The sequence below is a fragment of the Mesoplodon bidens genome, assembly GCF_964165515.1.
Source record: "Mesoplodon bidens genome assembly, chromosome: 10".
Taxonomy (NCBI): domain Eukaryota; kingdom Metazoa; phylum Chordata; class Mammalia; order Artiodactyla; family Ziphiidae; genus Mesoplodon; species Mesoplodon bidens.
In genome coordinates, this window is record NC_138172.1 from 2,888,018 (window position 1) to 2,901,470 (window position 13,453).

General features: G+C 52.4%; 1 protein-coding gene across 3 annotated transcripts in view; it reads left to right on the top strand.

Moving 5' to 3' along the window:
• FBLN2 (fibulin 2) overlaps positions 1-13,453 on the top strand; it is a 76,192-nt gene that overhangs the window by 46,901 nt on the left and 15,838 nt on the right. For all 3 annotated transcript variants that reach the window (XM_081245556.1, XM_081245557.1, XM_081245558.1), the window contains exons 3-8: positions 5,289-5,400; positions 6,763-6,892; positions 9,133-9,313; positions 11,449-11,658; positions 12,247-12,360; positions 12,857-12,958. In XM_081245556.1, coding sequence (XP_081101682.1) covers positions 5,289-5,400; positions 6,763-6,892; positions 9,133-9,313; positions 11,449-11,658; positions 12,247-12,360; positions 12,857-12,958 — 849 coding nt within the window. The remainder of the gene's footprint in view (positions 1-5,288; positions 5,401-6,762; positions 6,893-9,132; positions 9,314-11,448; positions 11,659-12,246; positions 12,361-12,856; positions 12,959-13,453) is intronic.

Sequence of the window (13,453 nt, forward strand, 5' to 3'; positions counted from 1 at the left end):
CGCAGGCTGAAACCTGCTCGGGAGGGTCAGGAAGGGAGCCCCATTCAGTCCACAGGGAAGTAGAGCCTCCTCAGGCTGGCGCTTAGATTCTCAGAGAGGGCTTCCAGGATCGGCTGCGTCAAGCTGCCCGTGCACAGCCAGGAAGCTGAGGCCGGAGAAGAGAAATTAAGGCTTGGGACTTCTAACTCCCCGCCTGATATAGAGAGAGCGTAGCACAGGTACTCACCATAATACCGGTGGGGGTGAAAGTGCCTGGCCTCACGCCCGGCTGGTGGTGAGCACCAGTGCATTCCAGCCGTTCCTGTTCCCCTCATAGGGCACCCATCTCGTGTCATCTAGCTGAGACCCAGGGCTCTGTCAGAATCTCCTAGTCTCTGTAAGGCAATCTTGGAGAAGGCTTAGGGAGAAAAAGTTCAGTCCAGTACAAGAAAGGATGTTCTGAGCTGAGCTGTGCGGAAAGGGACAAGCTGCCTGGGTGGAGCGAGATCCCCACCACCACAGGTATTCAAACAAGGTGAGACCCCCACGTGCACGGAGCGTGATGAGAGAGGATTCAGCGTGGAATGGTGGCGTCACTCTCAGGGGCCCAGAGACTCAAGTCGCAACTCTGACATTGTAGGGGAAGAAACAGACAAATGAAAAAGTAAGCTCATAAATAAACACGAGGGTATCACATAGTGATAAATGCTGTGTGGAGACTGGAAAGGGAGTGATGTGATCAGACTGGGGCTGTCTTTTGCCATACAGGCATTTTAGACTTTTATCCAGTCGGTTGTATTAAGGTTTTCCTTTTTGCTTGTGGATTTTATTTCTTTTTTTCCCCCAGCTTTATTGAGATGTAATTGACCTATAGTATTGTGTAAGTTTAAGATGTACAATGTGATGCTTTGATATACACACGTGTAGTGAAATGATTATTACAATAAAGTTAGTTCCCACACCTGTCACCCCACACAGTTACCATATCCTCTTGTTTGTGGTGAGAGCATTTAAGACCTACTCTCACTGGAACTCTCAAGTTGTTAGCTATAAACACTGTGCGGTGCATTAGGTCCCGGAACTTACTCGTCTTGTAACTGGAAGTGTGTGCCCTTTGACGAACATCTGTCCATTCCTCCAACCTGCTCTCCCCCAGTTCTTGGCAGACATTCTACTCTGTTTCTATGAGTTTGGTTGGCTTTTTTAGATTTCACATATAAGTGGTATTACAGAATTTGTCTTTCTCTGTCTGAGTTATTTCACTTAGCATAATGACCTCAAGGTCCATCCATGTTGTTGCAAAAGCCAAGATTTCCTTCCTTTTTATGGCTGAATAATATTCCATTGTCTGTGTGTGTGTGTGTGTGTGTGTGTGTACACACCACACTTTCCTTATCCGTTCATCCATTGATGGATACTTAGGTTGTTTCCATGTCTTGGCTATTGGCTATTGTGAATAATTTGATGAACATGGGGATGCAGTTATCTTTTTAAGATAGTATTTTTATTTTCTTCAGATAAATACCCAGAAGTGGGATTGCTGGATCGTATGATAGTTCTAGTTTTAATTTTTTTGAGGAGCTCCATAATGTTTTCTATAGTGGCTGCACCAATTTACATTCCCATCAACAGTGCACAAGGGTTCCCTTTTTTCTACATCTTCACCAATGCTTACTATCTCTCGTCTTTTTGATAGTAGCCATTCTGACAGGTGTGAGGTGATATCTCTTTGTGGTTTTGATTTACATTTCTCTGATGATTAGTGATGTTGAGCATCTTTTCACATAACTATTGGCCATTTATGTCTTTGGAAAAAAGTCTCTTTTGGTCCTTTGCCCATTTTTTAATATATATTTTTTGTTTGTTTGTTTGGTTTTTGCTATTGAGTTTTATGAGTTCCTTATATATTTTGTATGTCAACCCCGTTATCAGATACATGGTTTGAAAATATTTTCTCCCATTCCGTAAATCGTCGTTTAATTTGTTTCTTTTGCTGTATAGAAGCTTTTAAGTTTGATGTAGTCCCACCTGTTGATTTTTGCTTTCATTGCTTGTGTTTTTGGTGTCATGACCAAAAATTTGTTGTGAAGGCTAGTGTTAAGGATCTTTCCCCCTATGATTTCTTCTAGGAGTTGTATGGTTTCAGTAATTCATTTTGAGTTGATATTTGTATATGGTGTGAGACAAGAGTACAACATCATTCTCTGGTGGATTTTATTTCTGAAGAAGTCTCTCTTTATCCTAAAATTATTTTCCTTGGTTTTCTTCTAATATTGACTTTATAGATTTAGAATTTATTTTTGTGTGTGATGTGTGGTAGAGCCCAACATCAGATAGTCAATCCTTTCCCCATTGAGTGTGAATGCCACTTTTATCGTATACTAAATTCCCATATGCACATCATCCTGCTTCTGAATTTTATTCTGTTCCGTTGATTTCCTTATCTTTTTAATTATTAAAACTTTAAAGTATGCTCTCTTCTTTTCTTTTTGGAAATTTTCTCAGGTATTTTTAGACATTTCCTAGTTGGGATGAATTTTAGAATCAACTTGACAAATTTCATGACAAATTATTTTGGGACTCTGGGATTCCACCTAAGTTGTAGGTTAAATAAAGGAAAATTGACATCTTTACGGTATTGAATCTTCCCATCTAGACACGTGGTATATATTTCTAACAAAGTAAACTGTTATATATCTATGAGACAGTTTTTTTTCTTCATGTAGATTTAGTGTGTTTACATAGATTGATTTCCAGGTTTATTTCTTTCTTCAGTGGGATTTTTTTTTGTCTTACCTTTTCTATTTAATTGTTGCTGGTGTATAGGACAGCCACTAATTTGTGTATGTTGATTTTGTTTTTGGCCACCATATGGTAATAATAATAATAAATTAGTATTCATTTAAGTATGGTGTTAATATTGATTCCTTTGGATTTTCTAGAAAGATGAACTCGTAACATCTGCAAATGATGACTGTCGTCTCTTCTTTTCTAATACTCCTGCTGCTGCTTTTTTTCTTGCTTTGTTGCATCTGCTAGCATCTCTAGGACACTGTTAAACAGTAGTACCAGTAGGTATTTTCGTCATATTTCTGACTTCAGTGTGGTGTGTGTCTAATGTTTCACCACTGGGTGTGATGTTGCTACTTGTTTCAGGTAGACACTGGTTATCAAGAATTTATTTTTTTCTTCCTGGTGCCTCAGAACAGCCCTCAGGTTGATACTGAAGCTTATTTCCCCGGTTTTCAGAAGGAAAATTGAAACTCAGAAGAGCTCAATGACTTGAAACGTCCACTAAGCCAAGAGGATGATTCTTAGTGAGCTCTTTCTGTTCCTAGAATCTTGCAGGCTGCTGACATTTCTTGGTGCATTTCTTCCTCAGCCCTGCCAGCTTATGTGAACTGCTCAAGGACATTTAGAGATCCTTGTAGGCTTCAGCAGCTGTGCACCTGTAGGTCCTCATAACAGAGCAGGACACTGAGTCTCTAGGGAGGAGAAATGGCTATACATGGTAGTACTAAGGTGTGGACCCAGGTTCATAGTTATTCTGTGACACCCTCGTGCTCCTCAGCACATATGTAGGTGTCCGAGATGGGCTTCATCTTTGAATGTCGTTTATTTTCAGACCTCGGAGGCAAATGGCTGCATTAATTGCATTCCTTATTTCCTGGTTCCTTATCATCTTAGCAAGACTCTCTCTCTTTTTTTTTTTTTTTTTTTTCCTGGTACGTGGGCCTCTCACTGTTGTGGCCTCTCCCGTTGCGGAGCACAGGCCTGGACGCGCAGGCTCAGCGGCCGTGGCTCATGAGCCCAGCCGCTCTGCGGCATGTGGGATCTTCCCGGACCGGGGCACGAACCCATGTCCCCTGCATGAGCAGGCGGACTCTCAACCACTGCGCCACCAGGGAGGCCCTCTTTTTTTTCATTGATGTATTTATTCCCTTTTATCCCCTTTCCCCATTGCCATTTCTCCCTCCACCTACCCTAGGCAACCAGTCTCTTCAATCTGTGTGGGTTTCTTTTTTTTTTTTGCTTTTATGTGTTTATGTAGATGTGTATTGTCATTTTGCATGCAGTCTTTTCAGTTCATGTAATGGATCTCACGTGGTTATTTCCTGTTTCCCCTCAGCGCTCTGTCCTTTGCTGCTCTGTGTTGCTGTGTGTACACGTGTCCAGGTTCATGATGTTGTGTTTACTTCTTGTCTGCCATTTCTGACATCTGTGGAGTCCTCCGTGGAGGACGTCCCCGTGTTCTATTCATACTCCTCCAGTGATGGACATCCAGGCTCCCTCCAACCCACTTCCATAAATCACACTGAAGTCAGCATCCCTGTACTGGTTACCTACGGGTCCAGGTAACAACTTCCCTGCAATACACACCCAGGAGCAGAACCGCCGGGTCCTGGATGATGCCTGTGTTTAGTTGTGTAAGAGGTGCTGGGTCTCCCTCCAGACTGGCTGCTCCAGTCACCACTCCCACACCCCAGGGCATGAGGGTTCGCACCTGTGCCTGGCATTTATCACTCTCATTTTTCCAGTTTCATAGGTATTTTACTTTGGGGTTGGTTTTTTTCATGTTAGTTTTCAGGAGGTTACTGTATTTCTCAGCAGCAGTTCTTTGTCAGTTTTAGAACATTCCAAAAACATCTCTTAACCTGTCAGCAGTCTGTTATATTTCTCCACAGAGTTCTTTGTTATACAGAGAATTTTAATTTTGAGGTAGGAAAATTCATCCATTTGTTAGCCTATGGTCTGTGCCTTTGAGTTTTAAGACATTCTCCCAACCCCCGACTCCTGCCCTCCTCTCCAGGAGCTTTCCTCGATGCTGTTGCTATTTCTTATGTCTTGTCCTGTCTTGGTGTCTTATCTGGTCCCTTGGAAGCAGAGCCTGAGTTGGCGGTTCTTGTACACGTGGTTCATTTGGAGAAACTGCCCAGGGAGGGGGGCAGGGAAGGAGCTGGTGATGCTCCTGGTCCCACGGAGAGCTCTGGAGTGGGAGTGGCCGCACAGGGCTGTCCCCTCTGCGACGGGCTTGGCCCTTGAAGCCCCACTACTCAGTGATTGGCCATCCTCCTCCCAGCCCTCTCCCCCTGGGTGGACTTACCCTCCCAGGCAGCTCCGCAGAGAAGGCTGTGCTTGTGGGCTGCTGGTGGCAACAGGCGCAGGCAGTGGGCGAGTGAGCTCCCAGTCCAGTAATGCATGGGCATCTGGCCCAGCACTAGCAGCATCTACTACACCCGCTGGGACTAGACACCTGGGAACTGTGCACCTCCTCCAGCTGGTGACTCTGCCTGTGTTAGCACCCACAGTGTCCACGAAGGATCTGATAGAGACGTGCTGTGCGGCCGGGCAGCAGTGGGCCATTGACAACGACGAGTGCCTGGACCTCCCCGAGAGCGGTGCTGAGAGCGATGTGTGCAGGTAGGGTGGGCGCCGGCTCCACGTCCCTGTGTCCTCCTCCCCACCCCGGGCCCCGCACTGCCAGGTGAGCACCACTCCACCTGCGTCCAGGTGCCCGCAGGTGGCTGGATGTGGCTGCCTGGCTGGCTGGCCGGGCTCTCTCCGGGTGTGGGGAGCCCGAGACTGGCCCCAAGAGTGAACTAACCGTGCAGACTTGTCGCCGGCCTGGTGAGCACGGTCGGAAGAGCACACGTTGGGACCGCTGTCACCTGGGGACGGCCAGGTGCTTCTCTTACCAGGTGCTGTGTTGCTGCTGGGCGGTGCTCAGCCCACTCGAATTTCCTACCTCAGCCTTGAGCCGGGGCCGTCAGCCCTCTTTCTTTCCCCACTTTGCTACCCTGGGGTCTCAGGAAGGCTGGCCGCTCCCCATGCTCTGCTGTGTGCGCTGACTGCTTCTTCTGACAAGTGTTCTCAGCAAAGGAAGCAGTTATACCCACGCCCTCCCTGTGCCAGGCCCGGGTGACATCCTGCTCAGCCATTTACCCCTTCTTTATTCCAGGGATGCCATCTTGTCCAGCCTACTCCTCTTTCCAGATAAGGAAGAAAGCTTCAGAGAGCTGATGTGATTCACCCAAAGCCACACAGCTCGTTGGGGGCTTGGCCAGGATTAGACTCCATGTTTCCTATTGTCCAGCCCACAATGCCTCTGTTAGAAACATTTAAATTCTAGCCTTGTCCCTTTCCTTTCACTTTGGTCGTCCCACCAGTTTGGGCTGCCTAGGAGTTAGAGCATGCAGCATTCAGGAGGCTTGAACTAGTGTGTGCTTGTATCCGTCTTGTGACGGGACACTCACTACTTCATAGTCAGCCAGTGCCATCACCGGATGGCCCTTGCTGGGACACGCCCTTCCTCCGGTGAGGCTGAAGCCCACCTTTTCGTCTCCCTGTTTTGTGTACTGGCCCATCAGCTGTCTCTGCCCGGGGCAGCCCTACAGTTCTTGGAGGCATGACCAGGGACCCTGGCGGTCCCAGGCCGACCGCCCAGCTCTTCCTGAGATGGGGTCTCCCTTTCCTTCTCAGCCCTGTCGGGGGGCTTGGAGTACTGACCCCCTCCCTCATCTGGTCAGGGACACAGAGCCCAGTGGGACCCAGGCCTGAGTCGTCTTAGTTAAGCTGAGAACAAAACCCATGTCACTTGGTGAGGATGTGCTGGCCTTGCCGATGCCCTGGCGCCAGCAGGGGACCCACCTGCGGTGGACCGTGGCGGGGGCTTCTCTTCCCTGAGCTGCAGCCTCCTCTGTGAAACGGGGCCTGCGGTCCCTCCTGGCGGGGTCCCTGGGAGGATGGGGCGCTTGGTGGGGCTGAGGCGCACCTCTGTTGCAGGACGGCCCAGAAGCACTGCTGTGTGTCCTACTTGAAGGAGAAGAGCTGCATGGCCGGTGTCATGGGGGCCAAGGAGGGCGAGGCATGCGGGGATGAGGACAACGACACCTGCGGTGTCTCCCTGTATAAGGCAAGCCTGCCCTGGGGCGTTTATGGCCTGAGCCTGAAGGTCCTTGAGGGCCGAGGGGGTGGGCCGCCCTGTGGGGCTCCTCTGAGGGGAGGATGCTCACGCCTGGGGGCAGGGGAGCTCTGCATCTGCGTAGAAAACATCACCAGTTACCATATGGACCAATTCATTCGGGAAATACTGTTTGAACACCAGTCTGTGGTGGCCCTGTTTTAGGCATTAAGAATGCAGAAATGAATAACACAAAAATCCCTTCCCTCACGGGGCTTTCTTTTTCTTTGGTCTTTTTGTAACTGGCATTTCAACCGAGTGTAATGTCCCCCAGGTTCATCCATGTTGTTGCCTGTGGCAGAACTGCATTCCTTGTAAGGCTGAGTAATAGTCTGTGTATGGAGAGACCACATTTTGTTTATCCCTCATCTATCAATGGGCACGTGGGTTGATTCTTCCTCTTGGCTACTGTGAATATTGCTGCTGCGAATGTGGGTGTAAGAAAGCCCCTCTCTAGAGGACAGACAGTACGTCCACTTACCTCACATTGGCTAGGACTTAGTCTGGTGGCTGCCTAGCTGCAAGGAAGGCTGGGAAATTTAGTCCTTATTCTGGAGAGGTCGTGTGCCCACTGCACATCTGGAAGGAGGGAAAACGGACTTTGGGGGCTAACAGCTGGCTGTCTGTGCTGTAGAGGATGAGGGCAAACTTGGAACAGTTTCGGGAAGTATCACAGAAGGATGTTGTGTTTGGGGGAGAGAAAGGGACAGAGTTGAAGAAACCACAAGCCTGGATGACGGTTGAGGGGCCTCTGGAGGAGGGCACCATTTGGCAGAGGATTTTGACATCGAATTTTGTCTCATTGGGGTCAGTTTTTCCTAAAAACAACTGATATTAGCGAAAGGACCTTGGTGACTGGCGAGTTTAGAATTCCATTTGTGTTTATATATTTGACCCTGGACCAGTCCTTTTTCCTCATCCTCAGCTTCTCCATCTATAAAATGGGGATAATAGTTCATGTCTTTCGGCGTGGTTGTGAGGATCAGAGGTAATGCAAACTGTTTACCAAGTGTATGGATATGTTCACTAAGTGGATATATTCACCATTGGGAGATGCAGTCTGGAGTATCAGTGAGCTACTGCTGTGTAACAGACCATCCCAAACCTAGTGGCTGATGACCGGCTCAGGTCATGAGTCAGGGTAGTTGTGCTGACCTGGGCCATGCCCAGCTGACCTTGGCTGCCACTAGCTAATGGTTCTGCTGGCACTAGATCTAGGATGGCTGTAGCTGGGATGACACTTCCCTGTTCCATGTGGTCTCAACCTCCAGCAGACTAGCCTGGGCTTGTTTAGGTAGTCGCTGAGCAGGGTTCCAACATGGGGAATAGATGTGTGCAAGGCCTTTTGAGGCCTGGGCTCAGAAGAGGCACACTGTTACTTCTGTCTCCTCCTGTTGGCTGAAGCAAGTCATGAGGCACAATCAAGAGGTTGGGAAATGCACCCTCTCTTTCGACAGGAGGAACTGTACTATCAGACTGCAAAGACAGAGGACACGGTGAAGAGTGAACACCTGGGGCTGTTATTGTTATCAGTCTACCACAGTAGTTTAAACGAATCAAAGACTTTATTTTTGGAGGCATGCACTCTGGGACAGGGGTGAATCTATGTAATATCTTCAGGTACCCAGGCTTCTATATTTCTGCTCGATCATCTTTAGCTTGTAGTTTCCATCTTTAAGGTCACCTCATGACCCAAAATAGCTGCTGGAGCTCCAGCCATCACATCTGTTTCAAAAAGGAGGAAAGGGGAGAGCAAAAAAGATGTACTTTCAAGTTGAGTCAGCCCCAGTTAAAAGCTCTCCTGAAAGCTTCACCCAGTATCTCTTATCTGTAACTTTAAGGGAAGTGCTGCCTTTTAGGTAGCCTGAATAGATTTGCAGTCTGCTGGTAAATATGGGAGCAGTTAATTGGTGTGGCTGTGGGTTAACTTGTAGTTCTTTTCATAAGAGGCCATTTATGAATTATTGCAAAAAACTTGCACTAGCTGAGCCAGACATGGGAAATGGGGACAGATGACACCTTTGCGCCCGGAGAGTGCATCCCGGGCACAGTGTGGAGACGAGGGTGAATTCGCTCCCATTTATCAGCCCCTCCCCAGAGCCTGGGGGTCCAGAGTGAGTCCCACAGGCTCACAGGCCATGCGGAAGGCCCTGAGCGGCCGGGCTGGGCAGTGACGGCACGTCTCTCTCCAGCAATGCTGTGACTGCTGTGGCCTGGGGCTCCGCGTGCGGGCCGAGAGCCAGTTGTGTGAGTCCAACCCCAACCTCGGCTACCCCTGCAACCACGTCATGCTCTCCTGCTGTGAGGGCGAAGACCCCCTCATCGTGCCTGAGGTCCGCCGGCCTCCGGAGCCTGAGGCTGTACCACGGAGAGGTGGGTGCTGCTCCCCAGGCCAGGCATATGGGCTAGCTGGGCGATGGGGGAGAGCTGCTGGGGCTTCTAGGCGAGGCTGGGTGTCCTCTGGCCTTCTGTGGGGACGTTGGTCACCTTCGTCTGTGGTTCAAGGCACAAGTTCTGCTCTGGACAGAGTTCTTCTGTGGCCTCCGATGATGGACTCCTGTTATTTTCGAGATGCTGATCTCATTCAGTTTTCTACTTATCATCCGCTCTGCCCAGCTAGTGCCACCCATCTCCCTCCACTCTCCACCCACCCTCCCTCCTGTTTCTTTGTTCAGCTACACATCCATACTTCTTCCTCCCCATCCACCTATCCATTTCACCTATCACCCTCCCATCCTCTGGTCCATCACTGCACCACTCATTCCCCCATCCTCTCATCCATCTATTCACACATCCATCCACCCCTCCATCCACCACCCACACCCACCCCTCCATCCACCCCCCACCCCTCCGTCCCATCCATCCATCCACCCATGCACGTCCCTCTATCCACCCCTCCGTCCACCCACCTCTCTATCCACCTCCATCCATTCACCATCCATCCACCCACCCATCCATCCATCCATCCATCCATCCATTCTTCCTTCCATCTGCCCACCCATCCACTTACGCATCCATCCACCCATCTGTCCACCCCTCCATCCATCCACCCATCCATTCATCCATCCATCCATCCATCCATCCATCCACCCATCCACCCATCCACCCATCCATCCACCCATCCACTCACCCCTCCATCCATCCATCCATCCATCCATCCATCCATCCACCCACCCCTCCATCCATCCGTCCTTCCACTCACCCCTCCATCCATCCGTCCACCCCTCCATCCATCCATCCATCCATCCATCCATCTATTCATCTATTCTTCCTTCCATCTACCCACCCATCCACTTACCCATCCATCCACCCACCCATCCACCCACCCTTCCATCCATCCATCCATCCATCCATCCATCCATCCATCCATCCATCCACCCACCCACCCCTCCATCCATCCATCCATCCACTCACCCCTCCATCCATCCGTCCACCCCTCCATCCATCCATCCATCCATCCATCCATCTATTCATCTATTCTTCCTTCCATCTACCCACCCATCCACTTACCCATCCATCCACCCACCCATCCACCCACCCTTCCATCCATCCATCCATCCATCCATCCATCCATCCATCCATCCATCCACCCACCCACCCCTCCATCCATCCATCCATCCACTCACCCCTCCATCCATCCATCCATCCATCCATCCATCCATCCATCCACTCACATCCACCCATCCATCCATCCATCCACCCACCCCTCCATCCACCCACCCCTCCATCCATCCATCCATCCATCCATCCATCTATTCTTCCTTCCATCTACCCACCCATCCACTTACCCATCCACCCAATCCATCCACCCACCCCTCCATCCATCCATCCATCCATCCATCCATCCATCCATCATCCATCCATCCACCCACCCACCCCTCCATCCACCCACCCCTCCATCCATCCATCCATCCATCCACCATCCATCCATCCATCCACCCACCCCTCCATCCACCCATCCCTCCATCCATCCATCCATCCATCCATTCTTCCTTCCGTCTACCCACCCATCCACTTACCCATCCATCCATCCACCCACCCATCCACCCACCCTTCCATCCATCCACCCCTCCATCCATCCATCCATCCATCTATTCTTCCTTCCATCTACCCACCCATCCACTCACCCATCCATCCACCCATCCGTCCACCCCTCCATCCATCCATCCATCCATCCATCTATCCATCTATTCTTCCTTCCATCCACCCATCCATCCACCCATCCATCCACCCACCCCTCCATCCATCCATCCATCCATCCATCATCCATCCATCCATCCATCCACCCATCCATCCATCCATCCATCCATCCATCCATCCATCCACCCACCCACCCATCCATCCACCCACCCCTCCATCCATCCATCCATTCTTCCTTCCATCTACCCACCCATTCACTTACCCATCCATCCACCCGTTTATCCTTCATCCATCCACCCATCCACCCACCCCTCCATTCAGGCTGGCGCCAGCCTGGGTCTCATCATGAGCATGGACCCCTGCCCCAGTTTCAGAGGCGGAGTTGACGAGCCGGGAGGCCCTGTCACTGGGCACGGAGACTGAGCTGCCCAACAGCCTGCCCGGTGACGACCAGGATGAGTGCCTGCTCCTCCCGGGGGAGCTGTGCCAACACCTGTGCATCAACACCGTGGGCTCCTACCACTGTGCCTGCTTTCCTGGCTTCTCGCTGCAGGACGATGGCCGTACCTGCCGCCCAGGTGAGGGCCTGGACGGTCGGGGCAGGAGCTGGGGCAGGGCTGATCTTGCCCGCAGAGCGTGGTATTCCTCGGGTGGGGATCGTGGGGGAGGCGTGGGGATCGTGGGGGACTTCGCCTCCTGCCACCCCACACTGTGGAACCCGCCAGCGCCGAGGGTCCCCAGCGATGGGTTTGTGAGACCAGGCAGACAGGCTCCCTCCTGGGGCTCCATCTGCAGGACAGCCCCAGCGGCCCACCCTGGATTCAAGTGCAGGGCCAGGACCTGGGCCACGGAGGCCCCTGCCTACCCAGCCGCATCCCCAGTTCCGGGCCCGCGGTGGTCAGGCTCCGGCACCTGGTCTGGGAGGACTCTCTCCCTGCCAGCTTCCAGGGGTAGATTCATTTGAGTCCACAGACTGGTCCTCTTCCACCCTCCCTGCCCCAATTAGCTGTGAGACGGATCTGGCCTGAGTTTCCTCTCCCGTGGGGTGGATGAGGGTGGGTAAAATGAGCTGCCCCCCGACCTCGAGAGCCCGGCATGGCGCCTGTTAGGGCCCGAGGCTGCCTGAAGATGCGAGACCCCCGTCCTGTCTGCTCTGTCCGTGACAGACGGTGACCGCCGCAAGCCGGAGGCCGCCGAGGAGTCCGCGCTGAGGCCCGAATCCTCCCAGGTGGCCCCCAACACCATCGCGCTGCCCGTGCCGCAGCCCAACACCTGCAAAGGTAAGCTGGCCGTGGGCAGGCGGGGAGCCCTCGGGGCTGGGCGTGTGTGGGGTGGCCCCACCAGGGCGTGCTGCTGCTCGGGCTCGGGGGGTCGGTTGGCCTCGCCATCGGAGGTTGGGTGAGGAGCTGAGAGAGGTGAGAATGGGAGGTGCAGCCTGGGGCAGGCGTGGGTGACCCCAGGATGGCCCATCAGCCGCTTTCAGCCTCGCTTTCTGTAAAACTGAGAGAGTACAATCCTTGCTCGCCCAGGCATCACGGAGCCTGCGTTCAGATACGTGCGGGGCGTTCTCTGCGCCCTTCCTCTCCTCCCCTCCGTCCTCCTGCCTCCTCCTCACCCGCATCCCTGTTACTTGAGGGAGGGGTGTGTTGGGGGAGGTCCCAGACACCAGCCGGCGTGTGAGCAGGTTGAAGGGGTGACCTCGTGAAAGGGGCAGGAGTGGGGTGCCCTGTAGGCCGGAGCCGCGTGGTGTCTGACCTCCCTGCGGTTTCCTTGCAGACAACGGGCCCTGCAAACAGGTGTGCAGAGTGGTCGGGGACACCGCCATGTGCTCCTGCTTCCCCGGCTATGCCATCATGGCGGACGGCGTGTCTTGTGAAGGTGAGTCCCCCCCCGCCGTGGGCCCCGCACACCTGAGTGGGCCCGGAGCGGGGGAGGTGTTTCAGGGCCAAACCTTGCTGTGCTGGTGAGTGGGGAGCAGGTGTGGCTGCCATGACGACGAGCTGCAAACTGAGCAGCTGAAACAGCCACGTCCGCCCACATCACGTGCCAGGTGTGCATGCAGCCCAGGTGGGCACACGGGCTGGCCGCGGCCCCGCCACTCCCTGGAGCAGGCCTCCGCAAACTTCAGTGTGCCACAGGGTCACCTGGGGACCTGGGACCACAGGATCCTGAGAAGTCCACATGGCCCCAGGGGTCTGACCTAGTAGGTCTTGGAGCGGGGGAGGCCCGAGACTCCCTGGGTCACACTCTTTGACTAGCTCTGTCCTCGAGGGTCACCCCATCTGAGTGGCCTGACTTGGTGTGTGACCGCCTTGCCCCCGTTCCAGCCACGGGTGGAGCCGACAGAGGGCAGTGCCTGCCCTATTGTCCTGC